Source organism: Macaca fascicularis, chromosome 16 (genome assembly GCF_037993035.2).
Source record: "Macaca fascicularis isolate 582-1 chromosome 16, T2T-MFA8v1.1".
NCBI classification, from domain to species: Eukaryota; Metazoa; Chordata; class Mammalia; order Primates; family Cercopithecidae; genus Macaca; species Macaca fascicularis.
The window spans coordinates 70767846-70789260 of NC_088390.1; the positions used below are offsets into that span (position 1 = coordinate 70767846).

General features: G+C 44.9%; 1 protein-coding gene across 15 annotated transcripts in view; it reads right to left on the reverse strand.

Moving 5' to 3' along the window:
• The window catches only part of TEX2 (testis expressed 2), a 115817-nt gene that overhangs the window by 16132 nt on the left and 78270 nt on the right, over window positions 1-21415 (reverse strand). For all 15 annotated transcript variants that reach the window (XR_012426012.1, XR_012426013.1, XR_012426014.1 and 12 more), the window contains 2 exons: window positions 13546-13692; window positions 8117-8216 (listed from right to left, as the gene is read on the reverse strand). Coding sequence is in view for 12 of the 15 variants with exons in the window: in XM_074020113.1 (XP_073876214.1) it covers window positions 8117-8216; window positions 13546-13692 (247 nt within the window). In the remaining 3 variants the exon portion in view is untranslated. The remainder of the gene's footprint in view (window positions 1-8116; window positions 8217-13545; window positions 13693-21415) is intronic.

Below are 21415 nucleotides of genomic sequence, written 5' to 3' on the forward strand. Positions count from 1 at the left end.
TATATATATTTTATTTTTGGTAGAGATGGGGTTTTGCCACGTTGCCCAGGATGATTTCAAACTCCTGAGCTCAAGTGATCCGCCTGCCTTGGCCTCCCAAAGTGCTGGGATTACTTTGGGAGGTGTGAGCCACTGCACCTGGCCTAGGAATGGTTTAAGAACTTTTAAAAGCAGACATGAATGGTAAATAAATATTCCAACAAATGACTCCAATATGAGGTGCTTGCGTTCCGATGAGGGTAAGAAGACTATTTTAGCATTAAGTGTAAGAAAAATTTGCTTTTGTAACAATGACTCAGCAGGCAGAACTTGACCTGAAAACCTGGAGACACGGGCAACTCCCAAAACTTGGAGCAAAGACCAGCTGGTTATGTGGTGGGTGAGTCAGGAGGCCCCTGCCTTGCAAGACTGCAAGATGAAATTAACAGTTAATAGAAAGGTCGTCTCCCCCTGGGGACTAATGTAGCAACAATGAGCACACGGGGACACACTCGACCCCATGAGCAGCATCTTCCCCTGTAACCCAGCTAAATGCTACTTAATCTAGAGGAATGCAGTTACACGGCCCTTTCTTTTGTACTCTTGACAAATGGTAAGACTTAGCTATAGGCATTTCACTGAAAATACTTTCTATAACCATGTGCCCTGGCTGGTGCTCAAGAACAAAACCAGAAATTGAGGAGTGGGACAATTTTTGATGCCTTTAAACAGGAGTAAGGCAGGCAGTCCTGAGAGGTTCTCTGGGAAAGGGGGCGGGAGGCACGCATACGAAAGGTCTCTTCCACATCATGTTGAGAGGTTGTCCAGTGGTAACCAGTGGCACCCAATTATTAACGGGCCCCTATAAAACTGGCACTTCAGGCTGGGTATAGTGGCTTGCGCCTGTAATCCCAGCACTTTGGGAGGCTGAGGCAGGCGGATCACTTGAGGCCAGGAGTTCAAGACCAGCCTGGCCATCATGGTGAAACCTTGTCTCTACTAAAACTACACAAATTAGCTAGGCATGGTGGTGCGCACCTGTAGTCCCAGCTGCTAGGGACGCTGAGGCACGAGAATGGCTTGAGGCACGAGAATGGCTTGAGCCTGGGAGGCGGAGGTGCAGTGAGCCACAATCGCTGTACTGCACTCTAGCCTCTGTCTCATAAGAAGAAAAACAAAACAAAACAAAAAACTCTGGCACTTCATGCAACAACACAAGTGACAATGAAGTAAGACTTAGTATGTGTACAAGGACCTGGAAGGGGCTCAGATGCTGTTTTTCCACTCTTCAGTTTCATGGGGGCAGGATCAATTACCACCACCACCGCTATGCAGAGACACTGTGGCAAAAATTACAGCTTATTCCACCAAAAAGCGTGTATGCGTTCTTAATGTACGATATCAGCCAAAAGCACTGAGATGAACCCCTGCCCTCAGGAAGTGTATGTCTGAAGGAAAATCAAAGTGGCCTAGGCCAGCTGGTGCAGCTCAGACCATGATGCCAGATGATATCATAAAATGCCTTTGCATTTGTCCCCACAGACAAGGAGTGGCCACAACTACAAGATGCTCTTCTGCCTTCGGCCTGGTTTTCTAGTTAACAGACCCCATGGCCTCAGGCCTCCTATGGCCAGGTGAATCTAATAATCTCACACAGCAGTTCACTGTTTTATTACTATTTAGGCATCTGTCTCACTGGAGTAGGCTTGACAGGGCACCTGCTGCTTGGGAGTAGTTAAGGGAACCCAAACCCTGCACACCTGAGCTTGGTCCTCACATTATTTTCTCCTCCATTTCCTTCTACCTGTAACTATTAATAGCTGCTTTCACTATGAAAGTCAATATTTGGCATCCAAAGAACAAAACTTCTTAAAATGGAACATTTGATAACATATTATCAAGAACAGATGTTGGAGTTATTCAGCTCTGGGAAAAACACACCAGTTACTGTTGTGCTCCTGGCAAAGAGACCAGTGCCATATTGCTCATTCAGATACTACAGAAAATTAGCAGTTCCTTGTGTGTGGATGTGTCTTTGATGACAGACATCATTTTTAGCTTTATCTACCTGTAACTGTCCTCTGAAATAGAGCTCCACCCCTTCAAGGTTGACAAGCTGCAAATCAGGGTCCCCTGTCCCCCAGCCAACCCATGTTCCACAAGAGGTATGATTTCCCCTTCCCACACTAAGCCCTTTCCACACTAAGTGTTTTTCTTCCCGCAGCATGATCTGGTCGGAGCCACTCCTATCAGCCTCGTGCACTAGAGTATGGCCCTGCCTTGGTGCTCAGGCCCAGGCAGCCCCAGTGGCTGTAGCTGCCCTCTAATGTCGCTCTTGAAGCAGGTGTGGCAGGAGGAGTGGGCAAGTCATGACTGGCTCTGGCTCCAGTTTTCTGTTATTACTCAGGTGGCAAAGTAGCATCAGTCCTAACACTGGATGTGAAGGCACCAGGCACGTAGGTAGTGGATCCTAGTAGGATCCAGTCTGGAACACTGGACGTGAAGGCACCAGGCACAGAGGTTAAGGTCTGGAACATCAGTCCAGATGACTAAGGGCAACTCTGGAGACAGACAAGGTTTCTATTTCTGTGGGACATGGTAATATTTCCATAGAATCTATGTATTCAGTCTAAATTTGGGCTGTTATTTGGGTATCCTGAAACAAGGCAAAACCCAATAGGGTCCTCTGTCTATGTGGACACTCAGTGGCTATTTTCAGTTTTAGATTCATGCTGCAAACATCCCGAAGATGAAATGAATTCATCTAAGCCTGAGGGGTTGTGGTCTGCATCCTTGGCTCATTCTGACCCTGCTGACACACCTGTGGGCACCTGTTCTGAAAGCGCTGGTCTCAGGCACAGAAGATAAAAAGCTACTGACAGAAGCAGCCCCCACCCAGCCTCTTCAGGATGATTTTATTAATACTAACAAAGTGGCCGGAGGGCAGCAGCTAATGCTGATGCTTACTATGTGCCACGTGCTCCGAGTGCTTTACATGTAACACTGCATCTCTACCACACCCGAACGAGGCGGGCAGCACTGCCACCAGCACTTGAAAGATGGGGAAACTGAGGTATAGAGTGGTTAGTGGCTTCCCCACAGTTGTACCACTGAATGGTGTATGTATGAGCAGGACCCAAAACACAGGTGACCTGGCTGTACAGCCAGTGCTCATGGGCAGCCTTTGACCGGGCCTAGACTCCATGGAACAGGCTGGAAGTGTGAGGCTGCTGCTGAACTGGGCAAGTCACCCCTCTCTGGGCTTTGGCTCATACAAACATGGCAGGGGGGAGTAAGGCAAAGCTGACTGCCCTTTCAAGTCTGCCCAATTCTTCAAGGGTTTTGAAAAAGAGCCATGTTTTCTAAATGTTTAGCCATAAGAAAAAAGATTTGGAGAGCATACACCAAACATGTACTAAAAAGGTAACCCCGGTCCTCTCTGAATGGCGGGATGACGGGTAATATTTTCCTTTTGACCTTTCCTGAATATTTCCATTTTTCCCACAATGAGTATTTGTTGAATGAATGAACAAACATTACCCTAATGGAGTTAATAAAATAACTGGAAAGAGTTTGGCTGAGTGGCAGGCCCTGGAGGCGGCAGCCTAGGGTAGGGATGAACGCTGGGTAGAGGAGGCCAGTCTGGTGGGGGAAGGGTAACATACACAGGTTTCTGGACTTTGCTGTGTGGCCTAAAGGAAAGAAAGGAAATCCATATATATCCCGCAGGTAGAGGGGCTAGTTCCAGGGTGTGTGTGGAGTGAGGAGGCATCAGAGCTGAGGCAGGAGGAGCACAGTCAGTTTCTAAGGGACAGAGCTTGTCTATCGTCCAGCCATCTGCCTTTGGTGGGAAGTGAGGCTGCTCTGGGAAAGGTGGTCATTTAACCTCATTCACTTCACTTGAGACAGGTTGTCTGTGTTGGAACAGGGACAAGCCAACATGGCCATCATGTGCTGTTTCATTCAGAAGAACCACAGACTTTACTTCTCACAGCAGCAAGGCCATGAAAGCTAAGAATGCTATTTTTTGTGTGTGTTTTGTTTTGTTTTTCCTGTTTATCCTAGTAGGATCTGCCAGCTTTGATCTGTAGGATGGTCAACTGGACACTATGGCCACCTCCATGCTAAACGCCCTAACAGCAGCATCCAGGCAGCCATGATAATAACAATTCTTAGTTGGCACTCATAGAGCTCCTCCTTGCTCCAGATGCTGTTCTAGTGCCTTTTTTGTATTGACTCATTTAATCCTCACGACAAGCTTATGGAGTAGGTGCTGTAAGAATCCCTATTTGAACCGGACGCAGTGGCTCATGCCTGTAATCTCAGCACTTTGAGAGGCTGAGGTGGGTGGATCAGCTGGGGTCAGGAGTTCAAGACCAGCCTGGCCAACCTGGAGAAACCCCCTCTCTACTAAAAAATATAAAAATTAGCCAGTCATGGTGGTAGGTGCCTGTAATCCCCACTACTTGGGAGGCTGAGACAGAAGAATCACTTGAACCCAGGAGATGGAGGTTGCAGTGAGTTGAGATCGTGCCATGGCACTCCAGCCTGGACGACAAGAGTGAAACTCCATCTCAAAAAAAAAAAAAAAAAAAAAAAGAATCCCTATTTGACAGATGAGGAAGTGAAGAGGTTCAGGGGCTTGCTTGAGGCCATGGTGCTGTGGACCAGGCAGTCAGGGGTCCAGAGCTGGTGCTCAAAACCAGTGCTACCTCTTGCCTCAAGAAGAGCATCCCTAGGACGGGATAATCCAACCAGCTGTGTCCAAAATATCCCTTCTGAGCATGTGCCTCCAACAAACAAGCACAAGTCAGGAAATATTTTTAAAAAGAACATGAGGGGATCCCATAGGAGGTGGTGCTCCTTAGAGCTGTGAAGGCCTCCTTCACCTGGGTCGCATTTCCCTGGAAGGTGAGCTCTGCTTTTCAGAGTCAGTTTGCTTGTCATCCAGATTCAAATTTCACTAAAAGGAAAGATTCCCCCTTAGAGCACTGGAATCCAAAATGCTTATTTCTTTTCTTTTTTTTTTTTTGAAACAGAGTCTTGCTCTATCGCCCAGGCTGGAGTGCAGTGGCGTGAGCTCGGCTCACTGCAAGCTCCACCTCCTGGGTTCAGGCCATTCTCCTGCCTCAGCCTCCCGAGGAACTGGGACTACAGGCGCTTGCCACCATGCCCGGCTAATTTTTTGTATTTTTAGTAGAGACGGGGTTTCACTGTGTTAATCAGGATGGTCTTGATCTCCTGACCTCGTGATCCGCCCGCCTCGGCCTCCCAAAGTGCTGGGATTACAGGCGTGAGCCACAACGCCCGGCCAAAATGCTTATTTCTTTCATGGTCATTTCTGTTTTATCATCATACACGTATCATTTGTGGACTTTGAAAACCTTACTGGCTTTATGTCTTTATTGTTTCTTTAATACCATTTTCCCCCTTGTTACACAAGCAGGCAAATCTCTAAAAACATACCCTGAAAGGAGTTAAATAGCCTCAAATGGATTAAAAACTGGCAAAGCTTTGACCTATATAGTGAAATGTCTCACCATAGCTCCTGCTCTAGAAGAACAGTTAAGAAGCTGGACACTTAGGTGTTTGGTGAATTTTACTCAAAGCCTGACCAAGCTGCCCTGAGGGGCTGCAGAGTTCAAAGCCACAGGGGCCTGGTTGTGGCCCTGCTCCCCTCTCCTTGGAAATTTCTATAAATTCAGCAAAGGATAGTCCTGAGATAAGAGGCTGCTAACACATTAGAAAAAAGAGCATGCACACTTATTATTCACTTTCTTTAAGCCTCTCATGAGGTTTGTGTTAGCTGATCATTCACCAGCTTGTTATACATTTCTAAAGAGGCAAAGAGCAAAACGGAATAGAGAGGCCACCTGAGTTAGAGGAAGAAACGTAGCAGTTGTACACTGATGGAGTGAAGATGCTAGCTAGCTATGCAGTGAACACATACATGATTTTTTTTTTTTTTTGAGACAGTCTCGCTCTGGTGCCCAGGCCTCAGACTCCCGAGTAGCTGGGATTACAGACCAGGATGACGCTAGGGCCCAAGGTTACATCTTCATCTTATTTCTAAAGCTCTGTTATTTTCTTTCTTTCTTTTTTGAAAGACAGAGTCTTGCTCTGTTACCCAGGCTGGAGTGCAGTGGCACAATCTCAGCTCATTGCAACCTCTGCCTCCTGGGTTCAAGCTATTCTTGTGCCTCAGCCTCCTAAGTCGCTGGGATTACAGGCATGTACCACCATGCCCGGCTGACTTTTGTATTTTTAGTAGAGACGGGGTTTCACCATGTTGGCCAGGCTGGTCTCGAACTCCTGGCCTCAAGTGATCCACCTGCCTCGGTCTTTCAAAGTGCTAGGATTGCAGGCATGAGCCATCGTGCTCAGCCAATGCATCTTTTACAATTTTGCATGGGGTTAAAAACAGTCTAGTTAAGCCATTTGCCAAGAATTGAAATGTTTTCTACTTTTACTTTCAGTGAACCAGAAATTACCAAACCTAGACACACCCAGATTCATCAAGGTGTAGACATAATTGAGGCGTTACAGGTGAGCTCAACATGCAAGAATTAGATGGACTTCTCTGGATGTGCAAATACTACCCTGGTCTATCTTTCTGAAATTGACATAATGCTAAAAACCTGGATGGGTTGTCAGCTGAAATATTGCTGGAGAGATATGCTAGAGCTGCTAACTATAGTGCTAGAAAAATCTCTTCATATTTACATCAAATACAACAGCAGAAAAACTGATTTCACTAAACACAATTCAAGAACCATCTGATACAGCCAGAGAGAAAAGTAGCTTCCATACTCTACAAATTTTATAAAACATTTACTTCAAAACAACTATCACTCTCTTGAAAAGCTATAATTATTTTTTCTCCTACCTTGTTCCTAAGCCATTTTAGGAAAAATGTAAATATGGTTGAAGTGGAAAGAGACTTACTTGCCAAGGGAGGCTACAGTAAAAACGTCAGTGAGAATTCTCTCTGCATGCTAATGGGCTATTCTGGCCTACCTGGCTCATTCCTTTTTTACCAAACTCCTGTGTACTAAATTTTCCCTGTCAAGATCCTTTTAAAACCATATTTATGGTTTATGTGACATAAGAGATACAAATCTTCACATCATCATCATCATCATTTTACGCAAACTGTCTACAATCTGATCAGCTCTTTAACCCCCCACTCACAAAAGCAGACATAAATAATGTGTTAGTGACATGTTTAAAAACTCAAATCTGAGACCTTTCCTCCAGCAGGGAGCCCTACTCTCAAAATATTGCCTTTGAATATACTGTATGTCTTCATTTCTCAAACATGTACTGAGCACCTACTAGAAGTAACAAGGAACGTAAAGACAGAAGACAAGAAACTCAAAAAATCTGGAACCTACAAGTCAGGGGAGGTAAGGATGTGAACACAAGTGAGGAGAGGCAGCTCCTGGCAAGGGGCTGGGGCTGGGGCAGCTGCACCTGTGAGGACCATGAGAGGTGAGCGGAAGTGAAATTCAGCCACTGCCTCATGCTCTGGCAAGGGCTGCAACCCCCACAAAAGCACAGCCCCCATCAGCTGGCATGTGGGCATCATTGGGCTGGAGGAGACCCTATAATAACCAAGAGACTAGAAGACTTAGGATGGGAACTTGGATCTATTCCAAATCTTTTTTTTTTTTTTTTTTTTTTTTTTTTGAGAGAGTCTCACTTTAGTCACCCAGGCTGGAGTCCAGTGGCACGATCTCGGCTCACTGCAACCTCTATCTCCTGGGTTCAAGCGATTCTCCGGCCTCAGCCTCCTGGGTAGCTGGGATTACAGGCACCTGCCACCACGCCCGGCTAATTTTTGTACTTTTTTAGTAGAAATGGTGTTTCACCATGTTGGCCAGGCTGGCCTCGAATTCCTGACCTCAGGTGATCATCCTGCCTTGGCCTCCCAAAATGCTGGGATTACAGGCATGAGCCACCATGCCCGGCCCCAAATCAGTTTTAAGGCCATGATTGGTAAGAACAAAAAGACACTCAACATGAAACAGATGATTTAAAAAGTCCTCAACACCCTCCAAACACAAAGCCATCATCGTACTGAATCTGCAGCAAAGGATATATTTTAACACTCATAGAATGCTCAGTTCGGAGTTACCTTGGTGATCAACGTAAGGCTTGAAGGCCTGGAGGATTTTTGGCACAGCCACGCCCATGTCAAGTTCCGTCAGAGTGAGTTCATTCATAAAGTAGGGGAGCTAGAGGAAACAAGCAAACAATGAGTGAGACCCATAAGCAACCTACAAAACATGCTGTTAGAAGTCAACATGCTTCCGGAGAGGATGGTGGCCAAGGTTTTGGGACATACCATTTATGTGACAAAAACATAATGTGCACACATCATGTACTAGGCTTCATAGTCCAGACAGAGCCATGAAGAGGTCAGGCCAGGGCCTGGCTCTCACGGGTTTATAATAGAAAGGCAGAAACAGGTAAATATGTAGACAGTATACTTCCAGAGACTGATTAGTGTTGCAAAGAACATCAAGCAGGTAATGGGCAGAGGGAACATGGGGGTGGCTGTTTTGGCTGAGGAGGTCAGGGACAGCTTCCCTGAGGAGTGGCATTTGAGCAGAGACCACCTATGGAGAAGAAGCCAGTCATGCTCATTAACAATACCCTACATTTGCTGACGTAAGGGAAAACAGACCTCTCTCAGATTCTCGGTGGGGAGTAAGAAACTGCTACCACAAGGCCAGGTACAGTGGCTCATGTCTATAATCCCAGCACTTTGGGAGGCCAAGGTGGACAGATCAGTTGAGGTCAGGAGTTCAAGACCAGCCTGGCCAACATGGTGAAACCCCGTCTCTACCAAAAAATACAAAAATCAGCCAGGTGTGGTGACATGCACTTGTAGTCCCAGCTAGTCAGAGAGGCTGAGGTGGGAGGATCACTTGAACCTGGGGGCGGAGGTTGCACCACTGCACTCTAGCCTGGACAACAGAGCGAGACTCTGTGTCAAAAAAAAAAAAAAGAAAAGAAATTGCTACATTTCCGATAGGCAAACTTACACGTGTATGAAAATCCTTGAAAAACAGCACATCCTGGCCGAGCGTGGTGGCTCATGCCTGTAATCCCAGCACTTTGGGAAGCCGAGGCAGGCGGATCATGAGGTCAAGAGATTGAGACCATCCTGGCTAACACGGTGAAACCCCATCTCTACTAAAAATACAAAAAATTAGCCGGGTGTGGTGGCACGCACCTGCAGTCCCAGCTACTCAGGAGGCCAAGGCAGGAGAATTGCTTGAACCCGAGAGGCGGAGGTTGCAGCGAGCTGAGATCGTGCCACTGTACTCCAGCCTGGGTGACAGAGCGAGACTCCGTCTCAAAAAAAAAAAAAAAAGAAAAATAGCACGTCCTTTGACCTCATGCTGGACATTTTCTGTGTGCCCTGCCAGATCTACACACTACCCCCAGTGGTTGGTCGGTGTGAACTGTGCCAACGGTCTCCCTTACCCTCCAGCTTCTGGTTGGGCATGGCAATGGGATACACCAACGGGCAGTGGATGGGGAGGCACATGGAGAAGAGTGTTGTTGGGCATTTGTCCCCCCGATCTACTGAAGGCCACAGCTCCTGTAACACAGGCAGCCTCTCCACACAGCTGCCCTGCCCAAGTTCTGGAAACTGCTCCTTGTCTTTGCCACTCCAGGGAGAGTAACAGCTCCCACTTCTGCTAGTTTTGGAGTGTAGCACTCTCCCTATGGGTTTTTCTCCATCTACCCACACATTTATAAATATTTCCTTCAGCAAACTCGCCCCAGAGTTACTTATCTGAGTGTGCCATCTGCTTCCTGCTGGGACCCTGACTAATACGCCCAAATATATCCGTAGGAATTTATTCTACAGGAAATAACGTAAGAATACTGGCATCATGCTTAAAAATTCTTACTTCATCTCAAGCTTATAGAATTAATTCATCTATATTTTCTCTGCTTGCATTTGTGGATGTATATGTATTTCTTAAAAATATTTATTCTATTCATAATTTTAGTGTAAGATGTAAATTAGGGATCTAGCTTAATTTTTCCCCCAAATGGTTGGTCAGCAATCTCAACCTATTTATTCAGCAACGAACACTTGCCCTACTAATCTGTTCCGCCACCTTGAAGTACTAAATTCCCACTGCACTGGAGTCTGTACCGAATTTCCACCAGTATCAAACTGCTTGACTACTTTAGCTTTCTAATACACTTCAGCTTTACAATATACTTTTAAATCTGGCAAGTCCCTCTCCTTTTTTTTTCTCCCAGAATTCTCTTAATTATTTTCATAAGTATTTTTCCAGTTGAATGTTACAATAGTTTTATAAAATTTAGAATAAAATTAAGAGGTTTTTAAAAATTAAATGTAAACTAAATATTCCACATAAAATGAGGTAGCATCTAGTCAGGCATGGATTTAATACCTAACTTGGCTGGACCTCTTCAGCTGTTTCTCTGCAGAGAAACATAAACTTTCAGGATTCACCAATCAGAGAATGTAATCTCTGATAGAATGTAATCTGTGATTTTTTGTTGGGGGAAAGGATTACGTTAAAGAGGTTATAATGTCTATGATGAAAAAATGTGAGTAGAGACAGTGTTCAAAGGCGTAGTTTTGAATTGGTGTTTGCTATATTTGGAAAACCTTTTTCCAAAGCATTAATGTTGTAAGTGGTGTTGGCCTATCAACCTACAAAATGCTACTTGGCCAAGAATGTAACCAAAGTCTTGCACACTTGCCCTGTCCTTTTTGTCCACTGTTGTCATTCAAATGCCGTGCTTCAGGGAGCATGCCAAGTTAGAGAGACTTCCAAGGGAGAGCCAGGGAATACTGTTACCTCCAACAGTGTTTCTTTTCTTTTTTTTTGAAACAGGATTTTGCTCTGTCACTTGGGCTGGAGTGCAGTGGTGCAATCATGGCTCACTGTAGCCACAACCTCTTGGGGTGAAGCAATCCTCCCACCTCAGCCTTCTGAGTAGCTGGGACTATAGGCACATGCCACTATCACGCCTGGATAATTTTTTAATTTTTTGTAGAGATAGGGTCTCGCTATGTTGCCTAGTCTAGTCTCAAACTACTGGGCTCAAGATTTCCTCCACTTCGGCCTCCTGAAGTGCTGGATTACAGGCATGAGCTACCATGCCTGGACATCCAACGGTGTTTCTATGGGAATATCAGTCTGACACTGAGCCACAGGAGTGAGGGCAAGGCCAGCAAAGAGTTCTCCATGTCAGGCCTTCCAGGGAACCAGGGGATCGGGGAGATCTGTGTCACAGGGGAAAGCTCACGCTCCTCTAGACACCACTTCCCTATCCCCATTTTGGCTCTTGACTGGCTATTAACCAATACCCACTCACTACTAGGCTTAAGGCTTAGTTCCTCCCAGGGGTACTTGGATATTTGGTGGCAATCAGTTCTTTTGGTAGGGGTGGTGACAGCTTCAGAATTTGGTAATATCCTTCTGCTCTCCTGTTTCTTCTGTTACCAGTGGCTCCTCTGGTCTGCAGGCACTTCACAGTGAAGCAGATCAGGAGGGGGTGGAGGGCATGGATGGAACTCACTGCCCACCTCTAGCCTCTGGCACTGCTGCATCTAGGCCACACTTCTCCACTCTAACCTTTTAGTACTTCTGACCTCAAAAAACAAAAGGAAGTTTAAGTCTGTGAACTACAAACGCCTCCATGATAATCAACAGGAGAAAATGAAAACAGTCTTTCCCTCAACTTTCTCCAGGATGAGGGGGGCACCTTCACAAACAGGGCAGAGGCTCTGTGGACTTCCAGCTCAAGAGAGAAGGGTGGGACCTCTCAAACCAGTTTGGTTTTGTTGTTGCTGCTGTTGTTTTTACAGATGGGAGTCTTGCTCTGTCACCCAGGCTGGAGTTTGGTGGTGCGATCATAGCTCAGAACTCCTGGGTTCAAGTCATCCTCTCGCCTCAGCAACCCAAGTTTATGGGACTGTAGGTGCGCACCAGCACTCCTGGCTCAAGTTGGTTTTGGAATGCTTGTAGCAGGGGAGCAGCATCCCATCTGGAGTTCAAGTATGTCCTCCTTTCTTTTTGCACACTGCCAGGAACTGCAGCCCTCCTGCTCAGGGAAGGGCTCGAGATAGACTCTGGGAAAAGAGCAGGGCCAGCCCTACCCATATGCCTTCACCTGGAACTCAAGCCCTCCATCATTTCCAAAAACGCGGAGAGGCTGAGTGAGCTCTAGATTAGCTACTGACACTGCATCTCCCTACACAGAGGGTTACTGCTACCTGTTGTCTCCTGCTATGGAACTGGCTAGCAGAAGCACGTTCAACCCTCAAACTACCTCAGGAACACAAACCGGCTGACACTTGTCAACAGAGCCCTCCCCCAAAATCTGTCTTGAAATCCACCCTTCTGGCTCAGAGGGCAGCCCCTCCTTCCTCTTTCTCAGGAGCTAGGGAAGAAGGGACACTGGCCCACAGACAGCAGCCAGAGTTTGATGAGGCAGGAAAAGCTCTGTTCTTTACCCAAAGGAACAACAGAAATCAACCTGAAGCTCCTCTATGCCCATATCTTCCTTCTAATCTAGTTTATCATAGTTCACCGTTTCTTAGTCTAGCGTCCTTGAACTTTCTGAGATAATGGGCAGAATTTTGTGTCAACGTGTGTTTCTAGTGAAAGGATCTCATAGGTTTCTGCTTCTCAAAAATATCTCTGATCCATACAACTTCAGAGCTACTGACTTAAGCTACTGACAGTGTTTGGTGAGGATTTGGGATCCAAAGTGACTCTTCCTTGGCTGGGTCTTCATTGGGTCAAAAACTTAATTTAAAAGAACCTCAAGATCCTCAATAAGGTCTCCTGGTTGGCAAATGAGTCATTTAATGACAGCCATACTTACACAGTTCAAACTCACTTCCAACTGGGCCTGGATTAGCACCAGAGTGTTTCTTCAGCAAAGAGAGCCCAAAATAAAGTACCATCTGGCCAAAAAGTAAAGGTCAAACACAGACACACTTAAAGTGCAGTGCTAACTTTCCCAGCTTGAGAGGGAGCACAGCCTGGGAAAGAGGGCTTAAGTAGTCTGGTATTTTCCTCAGTCAGTTTACTAAGAGGCCTTAAGTAGTCTCGTGTTTTCTTCAGTGAGTATACTAAGAGGCCTTAAGTAATCTGTATTTTCCTCAGAGGATATACCATGTGGCCTAGACTGCTGTGGGGCTGGGTGGGCTCTGGATGTACAATTTAAGTTCTTTTCCAACATAAAAATAACAATTATATAAGACAAATTGGTTACAAGAGCTCACATTTTCCCAAACCAAATTCTGGATTATCACCTAGAGTGGATAACAACGAGGGCAACACAAGAAAATGAGTAAACATTAATGTTCACTAAGCCCCCAGTTAATCATAAGGTCAGTCTGTGGTCAAGGTCAGATGTGCTGTTTGAGAACTTACTACCCTCATATGTTATATGCTTAAACCAAGTTATTTTTCACTTAGGACATAAGGGTACAAAACTTCCAGAAATGAAGAAGTATAGAGGATTAGGAGCCTCTTGTGTGGAAAGTGATACCTTTATTTTGCTGAGTTTCATTTGGATCTTCTTAGACACCAGATCAGACCAGTATTTCTCTCCTAAGAAGTCCCAAAATATTCTTCCAAGCAAGGCATTCACCCAGGCTTCCTGTTCTTCCTCCTCAGAGGGTGGAGCCTCTGGCAACTGGCAAAAGAAAAGGGACCAAAATTAGCTAGAAAGCAACTGCAGAATAAGACAGGTGCTTACTTTTATAAAGTCACTGAAGGTCCCTCCTTATAGAAACAGGAGATCACAGGAGTCATTCTCCTTCCCTATAAATTACAAGTCGCACATTATATTGGTGACTAGAAAAGGGGAGAAATGAAAGCTGCCATGACAGCTAAAACCTTCTCTTTGTTTTCTTTTTCTACCAGTCTTCCTGTACACCAGTTAATATTTCATACAATTAGCTTAGCCAAACCGCTCTGCCTCCAAATTAGCTTGGTATCAACATTATGCATCAGCGACACATCTGATAAAATGCCTGCCCATCTTTCTTCAAGCTAAGGCTTGGACGTGTAATTGTCAAGCTGGTGCTCATCCAGGCAGACACCACAGTTTCCCAACGGTCAGGACTCAAGTTCAGCCTGAACCCTGTGAGGTCAAAATACTCCCGGGATGCTTAAAAATCCTGATGCCTGGATCCTACCCCCAGAGTCACTGATTTCAGTGAGCATCAGGAGTTTCAGACACTCCCTTGGTAATGTAATCAACAGGCAAGACAAAGAATCACAGATCTGGATTAGAGAGAGCTGCTCTCAGGGCTTCCATGAAACATCTACAGCTGTTCTCACCAATCTAGGCCCAGTGAAATACCCCGATCCTTACTTCCATTTGATACGATCCATCTGAAGCATCTGCTGTGGCCCATGTGTGAGGTGGGGGAGAGAGCGAATCTGAGTCTCTGATTTCCTTGGCTAATCATTAGACTATGCACTCTGGCCTGGAGGGGGTCAGGGATGGAAATAAAGAAGGGGTAAAGAGCAGCACCCACAGACAGTGTTGTAAGGTTTATGCGGTTGGTGCAGGCACGGGCTGAGAACTCAGTCATGTAGCAGCTGTCCACTGACCACATGCCAGCCCTATGGGCACACTCCTGTCTCAGGTCCACTCATGTCTCACAATACCCTGGAAAGACAGGAACTTTACTTCCATTTTAGAAATGAGTGCAGCGCCTGACACAGAGTCCTGTACTCCCGTCCTCTATCTGCTCTGTCCTGTGTGTGGCGGTGGGGGTGGGGGAAGGGTAGCTGGCCCCCTGATATAGCAGACATTTTCCTGTGCTGAGGTCTCCAATTAGACTGTAGCCTTGCAGAAACAATGAGTTTTGGAAAGCAAATATTAAGATTTAGAAATGCAGAATCTGTGAATTATTCCCCCTTTCCCCTCCCTCTATGGCGTCTATAAGTGCATCTGTTCTGCCCTCACGGGCTGGCTGCAGCTATAACACACACTAGACACTCTCATCACCTCCACGCTTTCACGCTTTGTGCTTGTGTATTCATGCCAGTGCTATCCATTCTGGGCAGCTGTGCGCCTGGGTCAGTGGTATGGTGCACATGTTGTTGCTTGGTGTGCGTGGATTTGAATCTGCCGATCTGATTGTGAGTACTCCCAAGGCCTAAAGCACACAGCTCCACGCAATCATTCTGAAGCTTGGTGCTCACCAGTCACTGAGCTGTGCCTGAGCCAGCACACTGCTCATCCCAGCTCTCTGCTAGTCTTGCTGAGAGGTGAGGCCAGCTGGACTTCCTGGGTCCAGTGGGGACTTGGAGAAATTTTCTTACAAGAGGGTTGTAAAAACGCACCAATCAGCACTCTGTAGCTAGCAAGAGGATTGTAAAATGCATCAATGAGCGCTCTGTAAAAATGCACCAATCAGTGCTCTGTAAAATGCACCAATCAGCACTCTGGTGTAAAACGCACCAATCAGCAGGATCCTAAAAGTAGCCAATCGCAGGGAGGATTGAAAAAAGGGCATTCTGATAGGACAAAAACGGAACATAGGTGGGGACAAAAAGGGAATAAAAGCTGGCCACCCCAGCCAGCAGCCATGGCAACCCGCTTGTGCCCCCTTCCACGCTGTGGAAGCTTTGTCCTTTTGTTCTTCACAATAAACCTTGCTACTGCTCACTCTTTGGGTCTGTGCCACCTTTAAGAGCTGCAACACTTACCACTAAGGTCCATGGCTTCATTCTTCAAGTCAGCGAGACCACAAACCTACTGGCAGGAAACAGCTCCGGACACACTTCCACAGCCTGTGCCCTCTCTTTCTGGGGGCCTAGGGTTCGCTTACATTTTTCAATCACATGTCACTGCAGGACTTTATATTCTACAGGAGTCCTTCAAATTTGAGTTTTCAAAGGTCTCCCTTATGAACGTTGGTGAGTCTCATTAAAAAAAAAAAAAAAAAGGTTTAAAAAAGAAGGCATGCTGGTCAGCCCATTTCAGAAGACATGGATCTGCCTCACTCTTCTTAATGGACACGGATTCTATCTGGGCTTTTCTAGTACTGTGACGTTTTCTGTCTTTAACCAAGACATTTTCCATCACTACGTCCTGGATGGAAGGGCAAGAGTCTGCAGCGGTGAATGCTTGGCCATGCCACAACTTGTACATGTTTTTTTGAATCCCTTTTCTCTCTGACTGAACAGTCCCTTCCCAGCCCCCAGGGTAACTCGTTCAGCTTTTCTGAGGTTACTGTCTTTGAATCCCATCCGATTATTTATACAGACTTCTGCATAAACACTCATCCAAGGGCAATGCCCACCTGGCCCCTCAGACAGTACTAAGTTGCTGCCCACGTAAGACACCACATGTCTTACTTTAGATGTGTAGGTTACACAAGAGAATAAGTTACCTTTTCCCTTCCCTAGAGGGAGCATCTACCCTTTATTAGCCTTTCTTTACAACCCTAGTTACTCACAGGGAAACAGTTTTAGCACAAAATAGCAAGAAACAAAGGCTATTTCACAATGTATGTCCAAGCCAATGGCGTATGATGTGGTAAACAAATTTCTGAAATAACCGACACGCAGGTTTTTTTTTTCAATAGTTCCTTTTTCCAATGCAAGCTTCTCTCCACAGACACACTGGGAACAAAGAAAAATTCCAGAGCAGAATATCGATAACGCATCAAAGAAGCTTTGTGAGGGAAACCTGGATTCGACAGCCTGCTAGGAAGTCTCAACGAATGTCATAAAAATTTAAGAGCTTAAAGAATCAATGTGCATACATTTCCTAATATCACCATTTGGCTATAGGATGAAATGTGTGGAGGATATTCATTTCACCATCTCAACTGTATATGAAATGGTAACTTTCCAAAAATGGCTTCCAAATAAGTGTAGAGAAAATTCAATGGTTTGAAGCTGAAGCAAGCCCATCAAAACTGCGTAGCTCTTGGGATATACGTTATTTAAAACTAACCTCTCAAACTAAAGTAGGACAGATTTACTGAAGTCTGTGGTGTAACATTTCCTATTAAAAACGGCCAGGAGGCCAGCCCAGCTTTTCTGTTACAAAGAGTGTGTAGTGCCCCCAGTCCTCTTTGGCCACACCCAGTGTACTGCCAGGGGGGGTTGCATAAGGCACAGTGTGGTCCAGGAGATGACACAGCGGAGGACCCTACCCCTGTGTTTGTTTGTTTCCCTTGATTAAAAAAAAATGCATATGTACTGTAGAAAACATCCATAATCCCGCTACTCAGATTTAAAACATTTTAAACATTATTTAAAACATTTTTACTATATTTTCTTTCAGTCTCTTTTCAGTGTATATAAACATTTAAGAATATAGAACTTTTAAAAAGCAAAATTAGGCCGGGCGTGGTGGCTCATGCCTGTAATCCCAGCACTTTGGGAGGCCGAGGCGGGCAAACCATGGAGGCAAGAGATTGAGACCATCCTGGCCAACATGGTGAAATCTTGTCTCTACCAAAAACACAAAAATTAGCTGGACATGGTGGTGCATGCCTATAGTCCCAGCTACTCAGTAGGCTGAGACAGGAGAATCGCTTGAGCCCGGGAGGTAGAGGTTGCAGTGAGCCAAGACCGTGCCACTGCACTCTACCCTGGCGACAGAGCAAGACTCTGTCTCAAAAAAAAAAAAAAAAAGCAAAATTAGATCTAGCTACATGGTTTTGTATTCTTTTTTTTTTGAGAAGGAGTCTTGCTCTGTCGCCCAGGCTGGAGTGCAGTGGCGCGATTTTGGCTCACTGCAAGCTCCACCTCCCGGGTTCAAGGATTCTCCTCCCTCAGCCTCCCAAGTAGCTGGTATTACAGGCATTCACCACCACACCCGGCTAATTTTTCGTATTTTTAGTAGAGACAGGTTTCTCCATGGTGGTCAGGCTGGTCTCAAACTCCCAACCTCATGTGATCCGCCAGCCTTGACCTCCCAAAGTGCTGGGATTACAGGCGTGAGCCACCGCGCCTGACTGGTTTTTTCTTTTTCTTTTTTCAGTTTTACTTAGATGTAATTCACAGATTATACAATTCGTCCATCTAAAGAGCACCCTTCCATAGCTTCTGTGGAAAACAGTATTATGGTTCCTTAAACAATTTAAACAGAATTACCCTTAAGATGCACTAATTTCACTTCTGGCTATATACCCCAACAAACTGAAAGCAGGGTCTCAAGACGAGATATGTGTACACTGATGTTCAGAGCAGCATCATTCACAATAGCTAAAATGTGCAAGCAAGCCAAGCACCCACCGACAGAGGAATGGATAAGCAAAATGGGGTACACACATGGAGCATGATTCAGTCTCAAAAGGGAAGGCGATTCTGACTTATGCTACCACATGGGTGAATCTTGAGGGCATTAGGCTAAGTGAAATAAGTCAGTCACAAAAAGACAAATACTGTATAATTCTACTTATATGAGGTACTTAGGATAGTCAAAATCCGAGAGACAGGGAGGGAATGGTGGTTGCTAGGGGCTGGGAAGAGGGGAACATGGGGAGTTACTGTTTAATGAGTATAGAGTTTCAGTTATACAAGTTGAAGAGAATGGTGGTGGTCAATGCATAACATTATGAATGTATTTAATTCTACTGAACTATACATTTTAAAATGATTAAGATGGCAAACTTTATGTATTTTACCACAAAAATAATTTTTAAAAATAGAGTACAATTCAGCAGTTTTCCGTATATTGAGAGTTGTATAGCTATCACCACAGTCAATTTTAGAACATTTTCATCACCCCCCAAAGAAACCCTGCACCCATTAGCAGTCACTCCCTATTCCTCCCCAACTCCTCCCCATCCCCCTGCCCACCAGTCTAGGAAACAACTAGTTTGTCTATATGAATTTGCCTATTCTAGACATTTCCTGTAAATGAAGTCATACAATGTGTTCTTTTGTGACTGACTCCCTTCACTAACATTTTCAAGGTGTATCCATGTTGTAGCAGTGCCTCCTTTTTATTGCATAACAAACTTATTTTTATTGCATAATAATATTATCGTCTATGCTATACCATACTTTATCCACTCACCAGTTAATGGAAATGTGGGTTGTTTACCACTTTTGTTTTGTTTTTTTAAACAGAGTCTTGCTGTGTCATCCAGGCTGGAGTGCAGTGGCGTGATCTCGGCTCACTGCAATCTATGCCTCCTGAGTCCAAGCCATTCTTGTGCCTCAATCTCCTGAGTAGCTGGGACTACAGGCATGCACTACTATGCCTGAGAGATGGGGTTTTGCCATATTGGCCATCCTACTGGTCTCAAACTCCTGGCCTCAAGGGATCCACCCAACGCAGCCTTCCAAAGTGCTGGGATTACAGGCGTGAGCCACTGTGCCCCACCATTTTTCATTTTTGGCTATTGTGAATAATGCTACTATAAATATTTGTGTACAAGTGTTTGTGTAAACATGTATTTTCATTTCTCCTGGATATATATTTAGGAGCAGAACTGCTGGCTCATATGGTGACTCTCTTTAACTTTTTGAGGAAATACCAAACTATTTCCCACAGTGGCCGGACCATTTTACATTCCTGACAGCAACGTATGAGGACTCCAGTTCCTTCCTTCCCTTCCTTTCCTTTTCTCTTTTTTTTTTTTTTTTTTTTTTTTGAGGTAGAGTCTCACTCTGTCACCCAGGCTGGAGTGAAGTGGCGTGATTGCAGCTCTCTGCAACCTCTGCCTCCCAGGTTCAAGTGATTCTTGTGCCTCAGCCTCCCCAGTAGTTGGGATTACAGGCATGCGCCATCATGCCTGGCTAATTTTTTGTATTTTTAGTAGAGATGGGATTTTGCCATGTTGCCCAGGCTGATCTCGAACTCCTGAGCTCAGGCAATCCTCCCACCTCGGCCTCCCAAAGTGCTAGGATTATAGGCGTGAGCCACCGCCCACAGCCGAGGACTCCAATTTCTCTACATCCTCACTAATACTTGTTATCATCTATCTTTTCAAAAATTTTATTATTTATTTATTTATTTATTTGGTAGAGATGAAGTTTTGTCATCTTGCTCAGGCTAGTCTCGAACTCCTGACCTCAAGTGGTCCATTCGCCTCAGCCTCCCAAAGTGTTGGGATTACAAGTGTGAGCCACCACCATGCCTGGTCATCATCTGTCTTTTTCATTGTGGCCATCTGGGTGGGTGTGAAGTGACATCTGACTGTGGTTTTGATTCACATTTCCTTGATGACTAATGATACTGAGCATCTTTTCATGTGCCTGCTTATTTGGCCGTTAGTGTATTTTCTTTGGAGAAATGTCTATTCAGATCCTTTGCCCTTTTTTGTTGAGACAGGGTCTTGCTCTGTTGCTCAGGTTGGAGTGCAGTGGTGCAATCACTAATCACTGACACTCTGACCTCCCTGACTCAAGCAATTCTCCTGATTCAGCCTTCTGAGTAGCTGGGATTGCAGGTACATGCCATTATGTCTGGCTAATTTTTTTTCTTCTTTTTTGTAGAGATGCAGTCTCAAGATGTTGCCCAGACTGGTCTTGAACTCCTAAGCTCAAGTGATCCTCCTGCCTTGGCCTCCCAAAGTGCTCAGATTACAGGCGTGAGCCACTGCACCCAGCCCCATTTCTTAATCTGGTTATTTATCTCTTTGTTATTTAGTTATAAGAGTCCTTTATATTTCTAGGTACCAGTCCTTTATATTTCTAGGTACCAGACCCTTATCAGATAAATGACTTGTAAACATTTTCTCCCATCCTGTGGGTTATCTTTTCACTTTCTTGATGGTATTGTTGGCAGCACAAAAGTTTTTAATTTTGATGAAGTCCAATTTATCTATCTCTTCTTTGGTTGCTTATGCTTTTAGTATCTTAGCTAAGAAGGTTTACCGAACTGAAAGTCACAAAGATTCACTTCTGTTTTGAGCGTTTTATAGTTTCAGCTCTTATATTGAGGTCTATGATCCATTTTGAGTTAATTTTTGTGTATGGTGTGAGGTAGAGGGCCAACTCCATTCTCTTGCCCGTAGATATCCAGTTGTTCCCGCACCATTTGTTGAAGAGACTATTCTTGCTTTCCACTGATTTTTTTTAGCACTCTTGTCTGTATTCTTTTTAAAGTTTATTTTTAAATTGGATATATAGCTTCATTTTTTTACTTAGTATACCATAAACATTTTCCTATTCCACTTCTAGGTGTTTAAAAAGCCTACTTTGTGGGGGCAGCAAGGGAAGTCCTGCAAAACTATTCTGCCAGTTACAGACTTCCTGGTTTCTATCGACTCCTATTTGCTTTGTAACATTTTCATCTTCTGATAACATGAGTAATCCAGTTTATAGACATGAGATGATGAGCACAACTAGTAATAATGAGGACAGGACTGTCCATACCGGGTGGCATATGTTAATATTATCTCTAACATTTTTTAAAGCCGTCTGTTGAAATG